This window comes from Podarcis tiliguerta, assembly GCF_965153285.1.
Source record: "Podarcis tiliguerta genome assembly, chromosome: 12".
Taxonomy (NCBI): domain Eukaryota; kingdom Metazoa; phylum Chordata; class Lepidosauria; order Squamata; family Lacertidae; genus Podarcis; species Podarcis tiliguerta.
Window position 1 is genome coordinate 4,474,345 of NC_139545.1, and position 22,085 is coordinate 4,496,429.

General features: G+C 42.1%; 1 protein-coding gene across 3 annotated transcripts in view; it reads right to left on the reverse strand.

Moving 5' to 3' along the window:
• The window catches only part of SUGCT (succinyl-CoA:glutarate-CoA transferase), a 320,741-nt gene that overhangs the window by 254,359 nt on the left and 44,297 nt on the right, over positions 1-22,085 (reverse strand). For all 3 annotated transcript variants that reach the window (XR_014503864.1, XM_083407090.1, XM_083407091.1), the window contains exon 9: positions 10,644-10,739. Coding sequence is in view for 2 of the 3 variants with exons in the window: in XM_083407090.1 (XP_083263216.1) it covers positions 10,644-10,739 (96 nt within the window). In the remaining variant the exon portion in view is untranslated. The remainder of the gene's footprint in view (positions 1-10,643; positions 10,740-22,085) is intronic.

Below are 22,085 nucleotides of genomic sequence, written 5' to 3' on the forward strand. Positions count from 1 at the left end.
TCCTGCAAGGTAAATCAGTATAGCAGCATTTTATAAGCTACATATTGTCATAATGTTTACATTCCTCTTTGCCCCAGGATGTTATCCTCTCTAAAGATGGTTCCCAAACTCTCTTCCCCAAAAGTTTACTATTCAGTCTGATTAATGTAACTTTACATCCTGGAAGCCAAGTTAAGGGGGCTGGGTGGGATGCTGAAAGTCAGGACCTCCAAGGTAGCTTTCTCTGAAATGAAACACAGGGCCAGGCAGACCTTGAGTGATGCCCTGGTGCATGGTGTAAGAGTTGTTGAACCAACTGGCATCAGTGTCCCTAGTGCTGTTAAGTTAAATATACATGTAAATGGCCAATTGCCAAGGAAACCCAAAATGGTCACATTTGATTTCAAAAGAGGCTGGTAAAAAGGAAGTTGAAAAGCAAAATCAATAGGAACAAAAAAACCTCAAAATGCTTTCTTAAAGACTGCAATATTAGATACTCAACATGAATTTATATCGAAGTTCAGGAAAGGTACAATGAGGACCAAGAGAACACCGGCTTCGTTAATGAACAAAGTCAAAGAAGATATTAGAGGCAAGAAGGCTTCCTTCAAAAATGGAAGTCTTGTCCAAATGAAGAGAACAAAAAGAAAAACAAACATTAAGACCGACAAGCAGTTCTTTAACTATATTAGTAGCAGGAAACCATCTACGGAGGCAGTTGGACCTTGAATGACAAGGGAGTCAAAGGAGTTGTGAAGGAGAATAAAGAGCTTTCAGAGAAGGGAAATGATTTCTTTGCTTCTGTCTTCACAGTGGAGGGCAGATCCTACTGTATGAACTAACTTTTGCAGGAGGTGAGTCTGCAGAAGTAAGAAAAACAGTGGTGATGAAAAATGAAGATGTAGGCCTAATAGACAAAATAAAAACTGAGAAATTGCCAGGTCTGAATGGCATCCACCTGAGAATTCTCAAAGAACTTAAAATTGAAATTTCTGGTCCATGTTCTCTGAAGATTTGATTTTCAAAGAAGGAACTAACTAATCTGAAGATTCTCTGTTTCCTCTAACACAAGAAATACAGTGGGCATGGTTGTTAAAACATTTTATAAACTGATAAAATTTGCGAGTTCTTATATTTGATTGGTTTCTAACAATTAGGAAGCTGGGAGGGGGGACTACAGGTGGCAGCAATATTCAAACAAGTCCTGAGCTGTTGAAAATATATTTTAGAAATGTTAAATTTAATGGTTCTCTGGTGCATGTCTGGGATTTCTCTGTAATCTTGTTGAGCGATATGTAATATCCTGGCAACATCCCAACCATGCTCATTTAAGTATTGGTAAAAGAAATCTTATCTATAAAACTAATTTGCTCTCAACTATTATTGTTTGCTTTATGAAACTTTAAGCATAAAGAAAATACTCGCTCTGTTTTAACTTGATGTTGTTTCTGCTTTCCAGAAACCTTGCATGGATTTGCTGTGTTTCCAGTGCATCTCTCCCTAGTTGCCTTTACCTGATCTACCCAATTACTTTATATGACCAGCTGTGAAATAGAAGGGAGAGGGGGGACAGAGAGAAAAGGGGGCCAGTGGAGACAACATGAAGCAAAGTTTTAGAGCCTGAAAGCAGAATTTCCTAGTTTGCCCCCTTAGCCACTTTAATACTTACAATTAGGTGCCCAGGGGCATACACTAAACATCAAGCCACCTGTCACATCCACACACTGTTCCAGACCCTTTGGCAGGTCAAGGTAGCCTTGATTTAGAACCACATTCTAGCTCAACAAGCCTTCTCATTTTTACTTCTCCCTGTGGCTCATGGCTGCAGAGTCTTGGGTATTAGGCCAGTAGCCTTCCGAAAAAACATTCCATCGTAGTAAACTGATATTCTCAGTTTTACAGATTATGAGGCCGACGCTTTAGATTGTACAAATGTAAGTGCTGATCTCAAAACACAAGACCTTCACACTTGGGGAGGGAACGAAAGGGACATAAAACTTTATGTGTTTGAAAGAACATACCAGCAGAAGATTCAGAGGTGTCGTCATAGGTAGGAAATTACAGAAAAGAATTGTGTGGGACTGTTTGATGTGGCGAGCCACTTTCAACACAGTTTACTATGGAAAGGGACATGCAAATAAACCAAAGTTGATCATAAAACCATAGAATGAGTCATAGAGTCCTAGATTGCATGTACCCAGTAACCCCCTACAGTGGAGACGGCTTGTTAAGCTGGTTTCCATCTCTACGCTGCTTACACTGACATGATGTGAATCACAGAATTGTAATGTTGGAAATGACCATGAGGTCCAGCCCCTGCAATGCAGAAATCTTTTGTCCAATGTGGAGCTTGAACCCACAACCCTGAAATTAAGAGTTTCATGCTCTACTGACTAAGCTATCCATCATGATATAGATATCAACAGGTTGCTGGGCGGAATATGGAGTCACATCTATTACTACGGCTTCTTTGCTTGCACTTTTAAAACAACTTTTAATATAGTAAAATATTGTGTGTCGGGGTCCCCAGGGCCACCCCAATAACTCACACATCACACAGAATTTTTTGTTTAAGATTTTTTGCATAATTTTGGCCACAACTTTATTAAAATACAAATTTGTGAGTGGTTGCTTAGGCATTGGTTGCGACTATCTGCCCCCACCATGGGGGACAGACTGACATTCCGCACGATGCGAAAGTCAGAATAGGGGAATACAGCTGGGGGTAACGCAGAGTAGGGAACCTGCCCTCACCCCAAATGCAACCTGGAGCTCATTGCTATGGCCCAAGCCCCCTTGACAGAGTGGACAAGCAATAGTTAGCCCCCAATTCCTTTAACGGAATCCCTTGCAGCAGCAGCATTAGAGGGGCAGGCACTCAACCTACCAAGGGCAGGCACTCAACCACTGCCCCTCAACCAACCAAACCATAAACGAATGCCTAACCGCAACCTTACAAGTTGTGACAATTTGCTACGCAGTAGGCAAAAACCAAATGGCCCCAGCCAATCAGCCAGATGGACAAAATTCCTACCGGGCCCCTGCCCCAAGAGCAGACGACCCCATGACAGGCATAGCAAGGTCAAAGCGAACAACCCTAATTCTAGGGAGGGGGGGACGGGCAATCCGATGCACGGGCGAAAAGAGGAAGCCCTAGCCTCGTGCAAGGAGTTTTAGCATTTCTGGCTGTCAATCAACAAATGGCAACATTAACTTCTTCCCAACAACAAGGGAAGTCCCAATCGCATCAGTGGCCAATGAACAATTAGCCCGCCCCCAACTTTGGAGTGTCCTGGCGGCCCCCACCGCAACACGTGCTCTCCATGAAGGAGAACGCGCTTTCAATGAATGTCTTCTACAGTATACTATGAAAGGCAGAGCAGAATTTGTCAACACTCCTAAACATGGACCTAAAAGTCTGCATAGAGTGTCTTTCCACCGGATTTTCAAGCACTTGAGAATTACAATGATAATGTTAACATGACCCCGGCCTTATTAGCATCTGGCGGTAACAGTTTTAAAAGGCAGCTCCAATCAAGACTAATAGCACAACAGACTTTTCAAAGATGCCAGAAATTGGATTTTTAGCCTAGAACTTTCCACAGTAACAACAGTTCAGCGGTCACCCATGTTGTTGGGATTGGAAAAAAATATAAAGTCTCATGTCAAAGCAGAATTTCATTGAAACTGGTCTTCAGTTGGACTTCAGCAAGGTTTAATTAGATTAAGCACAAAGTAAGCCCTCTTTCTGCTTATACTAAAGTTTCTGTCTATTGTGTGATAGCTGCACCAAGCCATCTCTAGCTCCAGTCAGTTAAATCATGTAAATTATCTTTTCAGGCTGATTGATTCTGCATGCACCTTCCACAGCTTAGATACTCAGACCTTACTGCAAGCATTGAAAGTGAGGTGAGCTCTTGCGCTGCATTTAAAGATCAAATGCCATCGTCTCTTTGTGTGGGACTGTTGGGCACTGTAGAAACTGGTTCAGTTTGACTGCATAAGAAGAGAAACTGTGTAAAATTCTAATGCTGACTGACATTTAAAGAAAAAAATCAGCAGAAGAATAAGCTTTATTTGATGACAATATATCATGTCAAAGTCTATCAGCATGTATATATATGTATTTTAATAAAAATAATTCTGGTAATTCTGACATTGCCTTTATTAACTTTTTGGAACTCAAACCAGAAAAGCTTGCTGTAACATACGAGATTACATGAATGACATCTAGTGGCCACACAGCCTCATGACAAACACTTTAACAATGCATTGCACATTAAGTAGGAAACAACTTGTTTCCAAGTCACAATTAAAACCCAATTAAATCTTAGTGTCAAGTTATGCAGATATTTTTCTGAATAACTTTTCCGCAACTGAAAAGGGGTTTCCTCCATCCCCAATTAATAATGTTCTTTGCAGGGCACTTAATATTTCTATTATTTAGTTCCGAAGCAGCATGAAGATATAAATTTGATTTTCAATATGAATTATAGCTATAGTAGCACAATTCAGATTCCCTCCCCCCCCCCCCCCGGATTGTGTGGCCTAGAGCTATATTAAACCATACTGCACCATCTCAGATAGTCCCATAAGGACACCTGAGATGCCCAGGGCATAGGAGTGCCGCTGAAGGGCAGCCAGTCAGTTGAAACCTTCTTGCACTTACTTGTGCTCACAAAAAAAGCAGAGTGGGCTCTCCAGCAGGGGTGGGGGAGAAATTTGATTCTGCATTTAAAGCCCAGTCTATCGAGTTTGCTGTTCCCTAAACACTGTGAGAACCGCAGTCGTCCTTTGAAATTTTGTGATGCAGTTCTCCAGCCAAAATACATGTATTAGGGGAAACTGTGCATAAAAATGAATATATTTGAGAAAATCTAAAATGCATTATTGAAATATACTCAAGAGTCGCAAAGTGATTTCATGCTCTTTAATCAGCTCATAGTGGTGAGGAGGAATGAGTGAATGTCCCCTCAAAGTATCTGCTTTATATACATTATTTACACAATGGGCTGCACATGATTGGCTAATTCCGGAATTCTACTTTAAGCCAATCAGGTTGTGGATTCACTTCTATCTGGAGCATGTTTGGGTGGTTCCTGCCAACCAATCATACTGCTGCATTGTTCTAGGACCAATCAGACTGCTGCATTCTGAATCCTATTGTTTTAGGACCAATCAGACTGCTGCCTTTTGGATCCTATTGTTCTAGGACCAATCAGACTGCTGCAGTTTGGATCCTATTCAACTCAGTACATAACAATTATACTGGGGGAAATGCTTGCAAAAATGTGTACATGAGTTAAAACCGCAAAGAATTTATTAGGAGAAATTCAAACTAATATGCTGATAAACTTCATGGGATTTTTTCCCTTTAAAATTACAAATGGGTGCAGTAATGTGGTGATCTGAATTTAAGACAGGAGAAAGGAGAAACGGAAAGAACCAAAATTGGCAGATCCTTCCATTGCTAAGCTTCAGACAACCAGCTACTTTGCAGAGACAAGTGCTGAAAACCAGGAAATGACTGGGGATAGATCTGAAATGGAAAGTACTTTCCAAGGCAGCTTGTGAGATAGCATGAGAATCGGCTTATCAAAGAGCTTAAGGCATCCTACTAGGTCTGCTCCAGTAACTTGGGATGCCTAAAGCAAATCTTTGGAATATCTCCAATGTCTGAAAGCCATAGGATATCCTGAACAAGAATTATCATTGGGAAGAAAAGCAGCTTTCACATAGAGTTATTGCTCTGCTTTTATTCTAGTCTTTGATTAATCTGGTTTGAATTTTAAAAAAACAACAACTAATGACCATTAGATAAATGGCTGACATCACTGTTTAAGGAAGTTTTTAATGTTTGAAGTTTTATTCTGTTTTTAGTGTTCTGTTGGGAGTCGTCCAGCCAGATGGGCGGGGTATAAATAATAAAATTCTTATTCTTATTCTTATTTAGCCACCCAGTCCATAACCAGGAAAGCTCCCCTTAGTGCAAAAAAGGTATCTCAATACAAACAAAATCTTCAGCACGGTCTAAAATGGATCTAGAATTTGGGATGCAATGGGAACAGCTGTTGCTCCTCAATGACTGTTATGCAGAAGAACACTGCCTCTGTCTGATACTGGAGGCAGGATACAGCCATTGTGATTAGCAGTTCTTAATTACTGCCATACCACTGATAGAAAGTTGCTATTAAGTACTGTGAAACTGGTCAATTTTATTGCATCTCACGTAATTTTTTGTCTATGGCAAAAGGTCATCAAAAAAGGTTAAATCCATACAAATAAAGGGTTTTTTTTAAGTCTAGAAATCATCATAAACTAAGATAAGAAGTCAAGCCAAATGCATCTCTAGCATTATTTTGTAGAAGTTTCACATTTCCATTCCAAGAAGACTTGGTCCACTCACGATGCTCTGAAGCTATTGAAAACACCTTGTAAATTGCTGTGCGAGGAGAATAATTTCACCGCTAGCATGACAAGGGAATACGGGATTGCAACTATCATTTTTTCCCCCAGCGGAGAGACAAATCTTACGGCAATAAAAGGAAATCTTTGCTTGTGAATCGGGGTCTAATATAACAGGGCTAATGTTTCTCTGGTTTGCATGTACAGTGAAGTGGGGTGACTGTGGAACAATGGCTCAGGAGGACCGTGATTGTCAGATAGATTGCAAACAGCTGCATGCCTCCCTGAATCCAGCCATGCTGGTCTCTGGCTGATTCACTTTCATTCTGGCCATCCTAAGCCCTTCTTCCAAGTTTCAGTAATAAAGGTGCATGTGTTATTATTACAGGTTTGAGATGGAAATATAGTCCAATAAAAATAAAGTTGAACTTTAAAATAATTGCAAAAAAAATAGTTTTTTTGAGAGAACCATCAGGCTAACATAACATACTGAAAGTTGCAATGTCCAGCTCAATGCAAAATGGCTTTTTCCCCATTCCCAGTTACAAGGTAGTCACTAGTTTTTGTAGTATCTCCACTGCTATGGGGTCAAATGTGACCCCCTTTTTGAAAAATTAACTTTGCAAACACTGAATATCAGCAGAACCATAATGGGGAAGGGAATTCCCTCCAATATTTATAATACTGATCTTGTAGGTTTTACTTTCTATAGCAGCATTAACACTTGCTGGTGTTAAATCATTACACCCATAATCACGGCTTTCATAACCACATGCAAACTAGTCATGTACAAGACAGAGTCAAGCATGATGGCCCCATATCAATAATAACCAATGGGGGTTAGTAAATAATAAGGAACTGGGGTGTGCTCCCTACAGTGTGTTTGGGACCAACCCCATTGTTTGACAATGATTTAGAGTGACCAAAAATAGCTCCTTGACTATTACTAGCATAGGGATGCCATGTTTGACAGTGTTGTGTATCCAAATCATGCATTGGGCCAGATGCAATTCAATTCTATCTCACAGTGAACACTCCCCTGGAGGTGTGGGCATAAGATATTGGGTCATAGAAGCTGGACATTGCAACTGCTAGTATGTTGTTCTTATGCTAATATTGTCTCAAATATATTAGCTATTGTTTTAAAGTTTGCAAGAATTTTTCCCTATCTTTATTGGAGCAATGGCCCAGAACATGCTAAAAACCAAGTAGGAAATTTGGTTTAAAACGTTCTGATCAATTTTAAAAGAAGCCTATTTCAAAAAAGCCAACCATTCTTTATGAAGTTGGCTTTTTAAATTGGATAGTTCATGCACAATCCTAAACCAAGATTCAATGAAATCTTGAAGCAGAAGACGCACAAGCAGTTCACCTGGGATCATCCACATAGCAGTAAGCCATGGTTTAGTGTTAAGTACAAACCATCTCACAGATATCAAAACTCATATTTTCCAGCAGGCAGTTTCTGCTCCAGTTTCTACTAAACTTTCTCAAGTTTAATAAAACTCAAAGCAAGCAAATATTTCATATATAAAACTGAACGCATCCAACAAGATTAAGTACAATTAGAACTAACACACTTGCTGATTACAAACACATTTCAAACACTAAACAAACAAAGTATTGTATTTTGGTCCTTTTCCTTGCATGACACTGTTCAGGGATGTGTCATGCTCAGAGACCCAGATGTTGAAAATATTGACTTCTTAAAAATGAAACATCTGTTAAAAAGAGATTCCCAAAGGTTATTTAATCCTCCATGATTTAATGACATTCTGACATTCTTAAAGTACCATAGCAAAGTCCACATCTTTTCATAATTGTAATTTAAAGCTTATCTGAACACACATTTGCGCCAATTTTTAAACAGTCTCAAGCAAAAAAAACAGCTCAATTTTCTTCTGAATTTCATTGATTAAAAAACAACAACCCTTAGCCAACACACTATTTACATAATTTTATCAGTGTGCATTAATCTACATTTAACCACCTCAAAATGTTTGGAAACATACGACTTCCTAGAAGAATATAATCTTTAGTCATTATATATTGTATTTCAGGAAGCAGAAAGGTAGTGCATCATATCTTTGGGGATTACAACTTAAACATTCTTGGGTTCTACTCCAAAAGACACCAGACTAGCTGATGCTTTGTCTGGCCACAGACTCACTCAAACTCGGTTTAACCATCTGTTAAAGGAATGCAGAGCAGTTTTACGTAAGACAGAGCAAACATCTAACAAAACAGCAGATGTAAAACCCACAAATATTTCTACTACAAATAACTGCACTGTGGACAGGCCGGTCATACTACCACACCTAAGTAGCAGAATTCTATGGTTACAAGGTCTTCTGGCTGCTCCCTGGTCCTTGAACCACTCTCAGCTAGAGAAACAAACATCTGACCATCTCCAATATGTATCCCCCCCACCCAAGAGACTGCCTTCCATTGCCATCCTTGGGACATAATCTCCATGCCCCTGATATTCCATGTGTCTAAGCCATATTTACTGAACCTTTTCCTGTCCTATATCATAGAATCATAGAATCATAGAGTTGGAAGAGACCACAAGGGCCATCGAGTCCAACCCCCTGCCAAGCAGGAAACACCATCAGAGCACTCCTGACATATGGTTGTCAAGCCTCTGCTTAAAGACCTCCAAAGAAGGAGACTCCACCACACTCCTTGGCAGCAAATTCCACTGTCAAACAGCTCTTACTGTCAGGAAGTTCTTCCTAATGTTTAGGTGGAATCTTCTTTCTTGTAGTTTGGATCCACTGCTCCGTGTCCGCTTCTCTGGAGCAGCAGAAAACAACCTTTCTCCCTCCTCTACGTGACATCCTTTTATATATTTGAACATGGCTATCCTATCACCCCCTAACCTCCTCTTCTCCAGGCTAAACATGCCCAGCTCCCTTAGCCGTTCCTCATAAGGTATCGTTTCCAGGCCTTTGACCATTTTGGTTGCCCTCCTCTGGACACGTTCCAGTTTGTCAGTGTCCTTCTTGAACTGTGGTGCCCAGAACTGGACACAGTACTCCAGGTGAGGTCTGACCAGAGCAGAATACAGTGGCACTATTACTTCCCTTGATCTAGATGCTATACTCCTATTGATGCAGCCCAGAATTGCATTGGCTTTTTTAGCTGCCACATCACACTGTTGGCTCATGTCAAGTTTGTGGTCAACATATGGCGCATCTTCTTCTGCAACAGGGACATCATTTTACTGTCCTTGTCCTGCATCTTGGATTTTACAACTTTACCAGCTCCCCAGTCCTTTCAAATCATGAACTTACTCAGATAGCAATATCTACAAATAAGGAGACTCAACAACGCCCCACCCCCTACTTCCTGGTGAATATTTATCTCAGTCAGCAACCTTTGCACCCTCAGTCACTATGGCTACAAACTATAATGTTTTATTTTATAGTTTTTATCTGGGGACAGTATTTTAACAATTAAAAGCTGGCAACCAAACCAGTGACATAAGCAGTTAAATGGCTTTTCTAGCAATGGTGCCATCTTTGTATGTTCAGGCGGCACTATTTGTATTTATTTTTCTCTCTCTCACTTTCCTCACAGAAAAGGGAAGGAAAAAGTCGAGAGAAAATGAACAATACCCACCTAATTAAACTGAACATGATGAAGGTGGAAGTGGTTATTGGTATACCATTAACAGGAATAAAAGCATTACATATACTAATAGAATAATACTGCTATGGGAATACAGTTGCAAACACTTTGTATAAATATTCAGGCCTTGCAATTTGGAGTTTTGTATTAATCTTGGCTCCTTTGAAAGGTTGGTTTTCATTAAGTTTCCATCTCTCATAGTTACAGAGAAACACTTTAAAATACACAAAGGCTCAAAAACAACATAAATCTTTTATAAGACACCCGGGGTCTTTATGCATTTGGTGCGCAAAGCTAGCTTTCTCTTTTTGTAAGTGCTATGGAGTGCAAACCATGTTCAGTAAATGAGATGTATGCTTTTCCACTCAGGCATAAAACTATCAAGCCCATAAAAACACGTTAAAGCCATCCCACCATAACTAACATCTTTGATCCATTCGAATCCAATTTCTTGTTACTAACTTGCTTGGTGATGAGTACATATGCAAAATACAACATGCAGGAAGTGAATAGAACCTTTTTTTCTAACTAGACAAGCTGCAGATCACAAGAAGCAAAGTGTTTGTCCACTTCAAAGCTATCAAAAACCACAGAATGAGAAAAAGGGCCCTGCTCCATTTGCTTACCTGGTACGGGACAATACTTGCATGGGCAGTACCCCAGCGTTTGGATTCTGTCTTGCAATTTAGGTAAGTGCTTGCTACATAGGTAAGGCAGGCGACCTGCGAACATGAAAATATGAAAAAGGCAGTGTCAATATATGGAGATGTCTGCAACACTACATAGCATTTTAGAATGAAGATGCATATGCCCTCCAAATTCGAGTCAAAAAGCATCGTTTCAGGGCATGAATTACTCTGCAGGAAAACAGGAAGATAATTACTTCTACAAGGTGAGCTAAAAGGCTATAAATGCTGGCTAGATCATCACATAATCAAAGAAAAGTGGGATCGTTATAAAAGTCTTTCATAAAAAGATGGTCAGGTGCTTTTCATTATCAAATGTCGGGGTTTTTTTTGTATTTGCCAGGATTAACTAGGACACAGAATTTGGTGCCAAGCCACTTGAGGCTAAAGAGCCATTTTGTTCTTCCATGGCCCAGCACGGCTCCATTCCCTGGGGCTCTATTGTTTGCTCTTGGTCTGGCCTGGTTATAAATTCTCCTAAATCAGGCCAGATCTGGAATCTGTCTGGTCCCCTAAAAGGATGTCACTGTCTGTTCTTGCTCTAGCCTCCCTGCTCTCCCTTATCCCAGCTTCTATGCTGCTGCTTGTCTGAATCCTCTGCTCTCTCAGTTCGCTCTCTTAACCCAAGGCATGGCCTGCAAATCAGCTCTACCTCAATCTGAAATCCAGTCCTTACCATGTTACAAGGCATCAATCTCCTCTAGCAATTGATGACTTCTCTGTCTCTCTCTCTGTAAGACTGAAGGACTGGGACCACTAGAGACCAAGGTGGACTTAGCTGGGACTGGGACCACTAGAAACCAAGGTGGACTTCAGAAATGATTCTGTATTTATGTTTTGTATTACGGATTTATTTTGGAACTTTCTATCATATGAGCTACATTGAAAAAGCTTTGTTTGGAAAGGCAGCAAATAAATATTTAAAACAAATATCTTTTATGCAAGAAACAATTTATTTTACTAAAGAAAAAAATGAAAGACAAAACTTATTACACATAATCAAAAGAGAAACACCTAATATTTCAGCTGTTTTATTTCAATTTCAAACGCTACGTTTGAAGTTGAAGTGTTAATTAAAAATAATTATTATCTGGGAAATTATCCGGGAAACAAAGAACCAAAAACCAAATTAAAACTCAAATGTCAAATTTTGAAGTACAAATCTTGAGGTTGCAGTTTCTCCACAGATGTTTGAAATATGAGTTTAGAGAAATGTTCAGACTCAAGGAAAGCAGCCTTTCCCAGTATTTTTGTCCTAATCTGATTTATCAGCAGAAATAGTCATTTTACAAGACTTCTCTCCTGTAGGCTGACTCTTATGGACAAGGCTACCAAGAACCATTCCCAGCTATTTCTGTGACACTAAAAGATGTCAGAGGCAGAGTCTATGTTTTTTTTAAAAAAAGAAAACAGATAATCTGTTCTGTAAATCTATTATTTGTTGCCTACCATCTAAAAAGGTAATTGACCACCTCTCTGGGAGACCGAGGGACGCGGGTGGCGCTGTGGGTTAAAGCCTCAGCGCCTAGGACTTGCCGATCGAAAGGTCAGCGGTTCGAATCCCCGTGGCGGGGTGCGCTCCCGTCGTTCGGTCCCAGCGCCTGCCAACCTAGCAGTTCGAAAGCACCTTCGGGTGCAAGTAGATAAATAGGGACCGCTTACCAGCGGGAAGGTAAACGGCGTTCCGTGTGCTGCGCTGGCTCGCCAGATGCAGCTTGTCACACTGGCCATGTGACCTGGAAGTGTCTGCGGACAGCGCTGGCCCCCGGCCTCTTAAGTGAGATGGGCGCACAACCCTAGAGTCTGGCAAGACTGGCCCGTACGGGCAGGGGTACCTTTACCTTTACTGGGAGACCGTACGGCTTAGCACAGGTGTGGGGAACCTCTAGCTCTCCATAAGTTGCTGAACTACAACTCCCATCACCCCTGGCCATTGGCCACGCTTGCAAAGACTGGTGGGAGCTGTAGTTTAGCAACATATGGAGGGCTAATTGTTCCCCACTCCTAATACAATTGCCTGCCGATATTCCAATTGCCTCTTGCAATTATCTAAAATGTGCTGGAAGCATTCAAAGGTGCACTCGCATCTCACACAAACCAACAGCTGGACTCAGTAGGCTGTGATGAGCAAACTAAGAATGCTGTACATCCTAAATCACAGCAGAATCTTCTTCAACACCCAGTATTTCTTCAGCAGTCATGCAACCCCTACCAGCCGCTGGAGTAGGGCAGCAGCCTCAAGCAGCTGATTTTGAGGTGCCACACAAAAAACAACATTGAGAACATATTACTACTGGGTGGTATATAAAAAAAAGTAAATGAATACATTGTTAGTTATTATTGTTTTATTTCTACTGCCAAGGAATAAGTTGCTTGTGTCTTTTTCCACCTCAGATTCTAAAATGACTTGACAATCCCTGGACACCAGGTATCCTCACTTGTGGGGTGAGGGATATCATTCACTGTTCTGTCTTAGGCAGCAAAACGTATTTGCCAGCCCTGAAAGCAGCAAAGATGTAGAATTGTAGTTTCTGGGTCCCAAAGGCTTCTCGGAGCTTAAGGCAGCTGCTTCTTCCTTCTGGAAATACAGGCTGAACTCCCTTTTCCATCTTCCCATCAGGCCAAAGAAATCCTGCTCATCAGAGGATGGGAGGAGTAAATATCCCAATATGCACCTCCACATCAGTTTTTTTGTCCTCCCTCAAAAGGTATCCCCAACCTTCTTGAGGCTTCCCCTTCTTCCATGATTCCTTAGGATGCTCATAACCCACCAGGAGTCTTGAAGCCTGCAGGCTCCAGTCGACCTCACTGACCCACCGGCAGTCCATCCAAGCAGATTGTGAGCAAGTAGCTTCTTCCAATAAAGGTTTGTATAGTTAAAGCCATGGTTTTCCCACTAGTGATGTATGGAAGTGAGAGCTGGACCATAAAGAAGGCTGATCGCTGAAGAATTGATGCTTTTGAATTCTGGTGCTGGAGGAGACTCTTGAGAGTCCCATGGACTGCAAGAAGATCAGACCTCTCCATTCTTAAGGAAATCAGCCCTGAGTGCTCACTGGAAGGACAGATCGTGAAGCTGAGGCTCCAGTACTTTGGCCACCTCATGAGAAGAGAAGACTCCCTGGAAAAGACCCTGATGTTGGGAAAGATGGAGGGCACAAGGAGAAGGGGACGACAGAGGACGAGATGGTTGGACAGTGTTCTCGAAGCTACCAGCATGAGTTTGACCAAACTGCGGGAGGCAGTGGAAGACAGGAGTGCCTGGCGTGCTCTGGTCCATGGGGTCACGAAGAGTCGGACATGACTAAACGACTAAACAACAACAGCTTCTTCCTTACCATAGAATTCCCTAAGGAGTAGGAAACTGCTTTATATGATCATTTCCCTACTTCTTAATACGTCTGGGTCTATTGTTTGCATGTGTTTTGGGGAAGAGACAATTGCAGTTATTTTGAATTCCTTCTTCTTCTAGGGCCACAGCAGCTGCAAGAGAGCTCGCATTCATCAGAGCTTCCAAATGCTTTGCAATCCTTAGGAGGTAAGACAAAATAATACATCCCATTACCCAATTATTTAGTCTACAGGTTACAGAGTATTCTTTAAAGCCTACAAGGCATTTTTTGTTTCCATCTTAAGAAGCAAAACCAAAGGGGTGGCCTTCAGACATGAAAGCAGATGTCCCAAAAGATACAGTCTCAGCATTCATTCACTTGCACAGACAGACCTACCTGCTGTAAATATATACCATGTCTGTCTATATTTACCAAACACTCTTTCTTCAATGTATTGAACACACACACACACTTGAATTCTTCTGTCTGCAATCACAAAGGATGGTCATGTCACATGTTTCATTCTACACACCTAGTAATATCAGAGCAAAACTGAAATTCCCCGGTGGAATGCTAAAAACTTAATGTTCTTAAAACCAAAAATCAGACAGCCAGGGAAACAAGATACTAAGTGCCAGAGGGGAAGAACAGGCAGAAAAGAGGGAATCATGTTTCAAGAGGCTTTTAAAAATCCCACAAAGTGTCATTACTGTGACTCTGTCAAAATTATATGTATGTAATGTCCCAAGCAAGCATGTGTATTAAGAGTTAAGTGAAAAGATGGGAAATAAATTTTTAACAAACCATTTTCTTTATCTTAATTCGTTGAAAATAATTGGGCATTCTGCATCTTCATGTGGCTTTCTTAAATTTAGATACACCCCAAAGATGTCTTTCCTCCTAGTTTATCCACCACAATTAGAAGTGGTAAAAAGCAACAAAACCCAACACAAAACAGCTTCCTATCCCTGCCCAATAAATACTTGGCACATTTATGGATGACGTTAAAAGATAGGATCAGAATAGTGAAGTGTCAAAATTGGCCCTTCTCGGGCAAAGAAAATGCCATGCAAGGGTGAGAGATATATGGCAGCGAGTGCTGGCAATACCTTTTTAAAAGATGTGAACAGAGGGAAGGCTAACCCCATCCTCATAAAGGCCTCACAGAGTTCTAGGGTGCAGCATCAATTGCTGGAGAAGGAACTATCTTCTTGGATGATATCCAGTAGGTTAGCAAATTTGCTTTCATATGCTGCTGTGGTTAAATTCTCTCTCTTGGCTGCTTCTTCATGCAATGTATTTATTACCAATAAACAGTAGCTTTCTGCATGGCTGAGAATCTATGCAACTGCAGTAATGTCCTGGGATTTGGCTAAGTGAGTTGGTTAAATCATGTGGTAGGTACCCACATCAGCACTGGCAGTTCCCAGGAAGAGGCCTGTGAAATTCTATAAAAGTTAGTGGACACCATGAAGAACTCTCAAGAGATTTATAAATAAGAAACAATGCATGTTACTAATATACCGTATTTTTTGCACCATAACACTCACTTTTTTCCTCCTAGAAAGTAAGGGGAAATGTCTGTGCGTGTTATGGAGCGAATGCCTATGGGTGGGGGGGGGGATCTGCTGCAGTCGTGAACAGAGGATCCATGGTTCCCCTTCCTTCCCTCCTCCATGGCTCGCTTTGAAACAGCAAAGCGGGAGAGGAGCCGCTTACACCTGTCTGGTTGGCTGCTTTAAACCGTGCTCTCTGTCCCTCTCTCCTCCCCACTCAGCTCGCTAAATAGCAGCAAAGCTTTTCAGCTCTCTAAGCCGGAGAGGAGGGAGAGAAGCAGAACCTGCTTGTTTTAAAGGAGCGAAGTGGGAGAGGAGAGAAGCCTTCTCCCCTTATACCCCTCTTCTGCAATATTAGCAGCATCCTTCTCCACACACCCCATGCGTGCTTCTTCTCCCCTTAAACCCCTCTTCTGCATTATTAGCAGCATCCTTCTCCACACACCCCACGCGTGCTCCTTGTCCCTTGAGTGCTTTTCCTTCCCTCCCCACTTAAAACATGGTTACAAAGCACGGATCCACATGGATCCTCAAGATTTTTGCACTTGGTCACCCCAAATTCACCATCAGATCACATGTCTGTGGCCACAGCATGAACCACAAAAATCATACATCCACTGTTTCGTTTAGAATATTTTTTTTCTTGTTTTCCTCCTCTAAAAACTACGTGCGTGTTATGGTCAGGTGCGTGTTATAGAGCGATAAATACGGGGTATGTTACCCTATTCCAGCTCAGTGTTGAGCTTAAAAACCAACCAACGTGTGATCAACATTTCAACAGCATGTGGTTTCATCAGGGCAGGAATTTTGCTTATTTCCATTAAGCTGGGAAGGTCTTTTGAGTAGCTGAGAAAATGAGGCATCCTCAAATAGCAATGACCCTTTGCTTTCACAGAATGCCTTTTAAAGGAAATATTTCAAAAGCATGCTTTCTTTCAACCGTCTACACCGCAGTCTACAGTGCTACGAACTCTTGCTTCATACTACAGAGACAGAGAGATCAAGGCAGCAAATGGCTCTCTACATCCCTACACCGTGGTAACTGAATGAACAAAAAAAGTGGCCTTAAGGCTAAAAAGACACTTGAAAGTTGCCTATTACTACGTGCTTTTGTCCTACTGAGCCGTGAGGTAACATACAGAACAAATCTCTGGAGGCGAGTTGCGTTTGAAATGGGACAAGTTTTTAACATGAGAGATTCAGCTTTCCATCTTTGCAGCTCCGATGCACCCACTGATCACCCAGCTATTTTGCATTCCTTTGAACCCTTTGTGTTGTCTTGAGTACAAATGGATGTTCAGCCATTCAGATGTCAAAAGACAGCACTGCTCAAAAGAAAAGTGTCACTTAGAACTCTATTTGATTTAGGATATGGCTGAATTAATACAGGCAACTCCACACTCATGCGCATTTGAGTTGTGGATGGCACAGGTGTCATTTCTGGCACTGCAAGAGGATGGGGCAGGGGCAGAACAGACTGATGCAGGCAGCGGCCAGGAACGCAACCCCCACGTGAGTCGGGAGTTGCCTGTATTAACCTTCTGGGCATACAGAGTTTAAATACATACAGAGGTTTCTCCCCTCCCCCCATACTGTACATATCCCCAAACCCACCCCACAATTATCACAAATAGAAGACAAAATTTATTTTTAAACTTATTTTGATTCTGCATTTTCAGATATGCACTTGCCCAAAATGTGCAAATGCTGAAAAGATCATGTTGAGTTAAAAAAAAACCCTCTGGCATTTCTTCAGACCTCTTTCAGTTGCATGTCCTCTGCACTTAACAAAATCTGAATAAACAACTTTATATCTGTATCTTATTTGATTGATGGAAAATAATGTGGCTGATTGAGCAGATAACATTCTGAGAAGCAAATGCAAAACTCTCTCAAACGTAAATGAAAATAATCCTTGTGGAAGTCCTTCCTTAATGTCCACAGGGTCCCCCCTCCTACAACTGAAACGTGAAAGAGGACTCAAAATAAGAATTCTGCAGCAGAGAAGGTTGTGGTGTGTTCTTGGTTGTGGTGCGTGTGGGGTGCCCGTGAGAGTGTATTCAGTTTGCAAATGTGCCCACGGACCCAAAAAGCTTGATGACCCCTGATTTATGTTATGGTTGCTAGCAGCTAGTGAACTTTGGTGGAATAAATGCTGGAGCTAGGAAGCCTACATTTCAATATATTTGAGACTGATTATATTCCTTTGGGGATGCGGGTGGCGCTGTGGGTAAAAGCCTCAGCACCTAGGGCTTGCCGATCGAAAGGTCGGCGGTTCGAATCCCGGCGGCGGGGTGCGCTCCCGTTGCTCCGTCCCAGCGCCTGCCAACCCAGCAGTTCGAAAGCACTCCCGGGTGCAAGTAGATAAATAGGGACCGCTTACTAGCGGGAAGGTAAACGGCGTTTCCGTGTGCGGCTCTGGCTCGCCAGATGCAGCTTGTCACGTTGGCCACGTGACCCGGAAGTGTCTGTGGACAGCGCTGGCTCCCGGCCTCTAGAGTGAGATGAGCGCACAACCCTAGAGTCTGTCAAGACTGGCCCATATGGGCAGGGGTACCTTTACCTTTATATTCCTTTACCGCTTTTCATTCAAATGAATCCCAAAGCAGCTTAGAAACAATAAATATTCTTAACATAACAGAACATAATAGAACATCAAAAATGCAACATAAATAATATAGAATTATTAACAAATCCTAAGTGAATCAATTACAATCTACAAAACACTGTTAAAGCAACAGCTACAAAACAAGCTGAACAACCCAATTAAAGCTAAAAGTCATATTATATGATTAATAAATCAATGCAGCAACACTGAGACTTGCTGGAGGACATGGAATTGGCAGTCCATGGTCTGTCTTTGTTCAGATGATTATCTACAAAAAATTAATTGCTGGTGAAAAGTGCAGCTTGTTTAACAGCTGCTGAGCAGAGGATATTTCAACATCTCTTTTTTCTCACCCCTGCACAACAAGCTGTGCTTGCTGAAATTCCATCTTCTGTGGAACTTTTAAAAGGTATTTGAGCTCTCTGCCTCCCTTGCATCTGATCACCCCAAATATGTTTGGCCAAAACAGCAGGTGTGATAGTAACCCTGCACCCCAAACAAGGAAAGACAAACTATCAAGTTTAGGAGAGGAGAAACCAGAGGGCCTGCAAACGAGAGGCTGCACGCAGAAGACAAATGGAAGTACAGAGGTTGGAATGTGTGCATATGTTTGCATGAATGATGAACACATGTATCTTAGGTTTCTTTTAGAGAACACAGAATATCCAAGTGAGAAAGACAGAGAAAGATACAACTGGAAGAAAAGGAACTGGAAGAAAAAGTGCCAGTTCTGCCCATCTAAGTGGGCCCATATGGAGCGATACAGTCCTTGAAGTAAACTGGCCATAAGCTGTTGTGGGCTTTGTGGTGTCATAGTAACACCTTGAACTGAGCCAGGTAGCAAAGGAGAAGCCAGTGCAGTTCTTCTGAGGAAGAGTTTTCTGTGCTGGCAGGGATTCACGCGTGCTGTAGCAAATCATGTTACAGCAGTCAACACTACCTTCTGCAGGCATGTCCAAAGTCCATCATGGGGGCCTAATCCGGCCCCTGTGGCAGTTTTTTTACTGGGGTCAAATCCTAAAAAAAAAGCTCATCAACTTCAATTCTAGAAAACTTTGGTCGGCCCTCACACATGTTCACTTCATCAAATCTGGCCCTCTTTGAAAAAAGTTTGGGCACCCCTGACATACAAGGAATCCCATCTTGAAGACACCAATATCTGAACAACTAACTGTAGCCACTGCATTGCACTGAAAGAATTAATGGCTAATGGGATAAAATATCATTAAGCAGAAAATCTTTCACCAAAGGGAAAGAAAAGTACCGTAACCAGAGTTGATCTATAATTAAAAGAAAATACTGTATATTTTTGTGACTTAAGCATGAAATTAAGTAATTAGAAGCAGAAAAGAGGCTTACCAGTAAATGTGCAATGCTAACAATGCTGACTACAGGCGGCAATGCAGAAGAATTTCTTGAGGTGGGTGAAAGTTAGGTGTGTTGGTTCCCCCTCCTTCAAAAAAAACCAAAACCCAGCAGCCTCCCATATTGCATTGCAAACCTCTTGAAAGGCCTCTGTTTCGAAAGCAGTTCACCCCACAGCATGGGGGTGCAGGCTAAGAGGGAAATAGGCACACAGTGGTTAATCGAGTAGCTCTCTGGATCAAAGTGATATTCTTTCCTTGGCAAAAGTTGGGAGGGGGGAAATGCACAATAAAGACAGCTGAATTTTATGGAAGTGTAAGATTCCTTGCTTAATGTCAGACTGAGGCAGATGGTAGAAACTGAAATGGCTCAGGACTCTTGTTGTTTGCTTGCTCCTCAACTGGTTACAATTAAATTCAGGAATGATATTATAAAAACTTCCAAGAGATATTTTCAGGCCACAACAGAAGACACAGATCAGTTTCATAATTGGAAACAAGTACGAAAACCACTTCCTTCTTATTTACTATCGTCTAAAGAATACTGTTTAGATGCTGATGTTAAGAAGACGAGTTGACTATCATAAATAACGTAAGTGGAGGGGGAAGTTTCAAAGGGACTTTATGTTAGGGGTTAAAAGTTTATAGTCAAGGCACTTTGGAATGCTGGTGCCCAGCCATTAATTTCGGATCAACTCATAAAGAACTGCTCCCAGTGAGAAATCAGCTACTATCCAGCTGTGGCCTGATTTAGCAAATCCGCAGAATTAAAACCTTATGGAGCTGGTGTTCCCAACATGGCAACCATGCAAGCCTTCAGCCCACTGCGCCCTTGAAGCCTCTACATTCCTCCCTCCCCTCACTGCCCCCTTTCCCCCTTGTTAAGAAGGGAGGAGAGGACCACCTCTGCCTAATAAACCTTCAGTAGACAAGAGAGGAACTCCAGTTTTTCATGCTAAGATTGGAATCCAAGAAGAAAGTGGAGCGATTGGGGGAAAAAGAGGCAACGCATTTTGAAAGGCAACAGCAAGCAGGGAGTGGAGGACAGACCAGGAAGAGAAGGAATGGGAAGAAACAGAGTTTATGTGATTATTTTTCCTCTTCTCTGGCTCTGGGCCGTTGGTTTTTTTGTCCGGTTCCCCCATCACTTCCTTTTGTCTCTGGGGTTTTTCCCAGTAGGCAAGGCACAAACATGCAGAATGAGCAAGAAAAAGGCAATAATGTGTGACTGGCCATGCCTCCAATGGCAGCCATTTTGTGACAGGCCAAATGTTGTCCACCTCAGAAGCATTTTTGGGGCAGCATTTGAAAATTCCAAATGTGCCTCCTTGGGCAAGGAAAGGTTGGTGACCCAGTAGGGTAAAGCGTGTTCTCCTTCATGGAGAGCATGTGTTGCGGTGGGGGCCGCCAGGACACTCCAAAGTTGGGGGCGGGCTAATTGTTCGTTGGCCACTGATGCGATTGGGGCTTCCCTTGTTGTTGGGAAGAAGTTAATGTTGCCATTTGTTGATTGACAGCCAGAAATGCTAAAACTCCTTGCACGAGGCTAGGGCTTCCTCTTTTCGACCGTGCATCAGATTGCCCATCCCCCCCTCCCTAGAATTAGGGTTGTTCACTTTGACCTTGCTATGCCTGTCATGGGGTCGTCTGCTCTTGGGGCAGGGGCCTGGCTGATTGGCTGGGGCCATTTGGTTTTTGCCTACTGCGTAGCAAATCGTCACAACTTGTAAGGTTGCGGTTAGGCATTGGTTTATGGTTTGGTTGGTTGAGGGGAAGTGGTTGAGTGCCTGCCCTTGGTAGGTTGAGTGCCTGCCCCTCTAATGCTGCTGCTGCAAGGGATTCCGTTAAAGGAATTGGGGGCTAACTATTGCTTGTCCACTCTGTCTAGGGGGCTCGGGCCATAGCAATGAGCTCCTGGTGGCATTTGGGGCGAGGGCAGGTTCCCTGCTCCGCGTAACCCCCAAGTGTATTCCCCTATTCTGACTTTCGCATTGTGTGGAATGTCAGTCTGTCCCCCATGGTGGGAGCAGATAGTCGCAACCAATGCCTACGCAACCACTCACAAATTTGTATTTTAATAAAGTTGTGGCCAAAATTATGCCAAAAATCTTAAACAAAAAATTCTGTGTGATGTGTGAGTTATTGGGGTGGCCCATGGGACCTCAACACGCAACAGCTTTAACTTTGGAAGATGTTTACTAGATAACACAGCACACAGCTATGCATCTGTTCTTTCTTCTTTTTAATTATAGGCACAGGAGTGACTGGAAAGGCAGATGGTGAGCAGGGGAGGCACCATAGGAGATGCTTTCCTTAAGGCTTCCAGTCATGCTGGGACCTCATTTTATTAGTGCTGGGGAAGAAGACAGAAGCCTTCTCTTCCCACAAGTTTTCTTTCTGTATATGAGTCCCCTGTGTATATAATTAAGAAAAATATTGATAAGCAGCTGCATATGAAGCATCTAGCGGTGTTATTGTTCTGTGTATATTCTCTTATGTTTTACCTAATGAAAGTTGCTTTG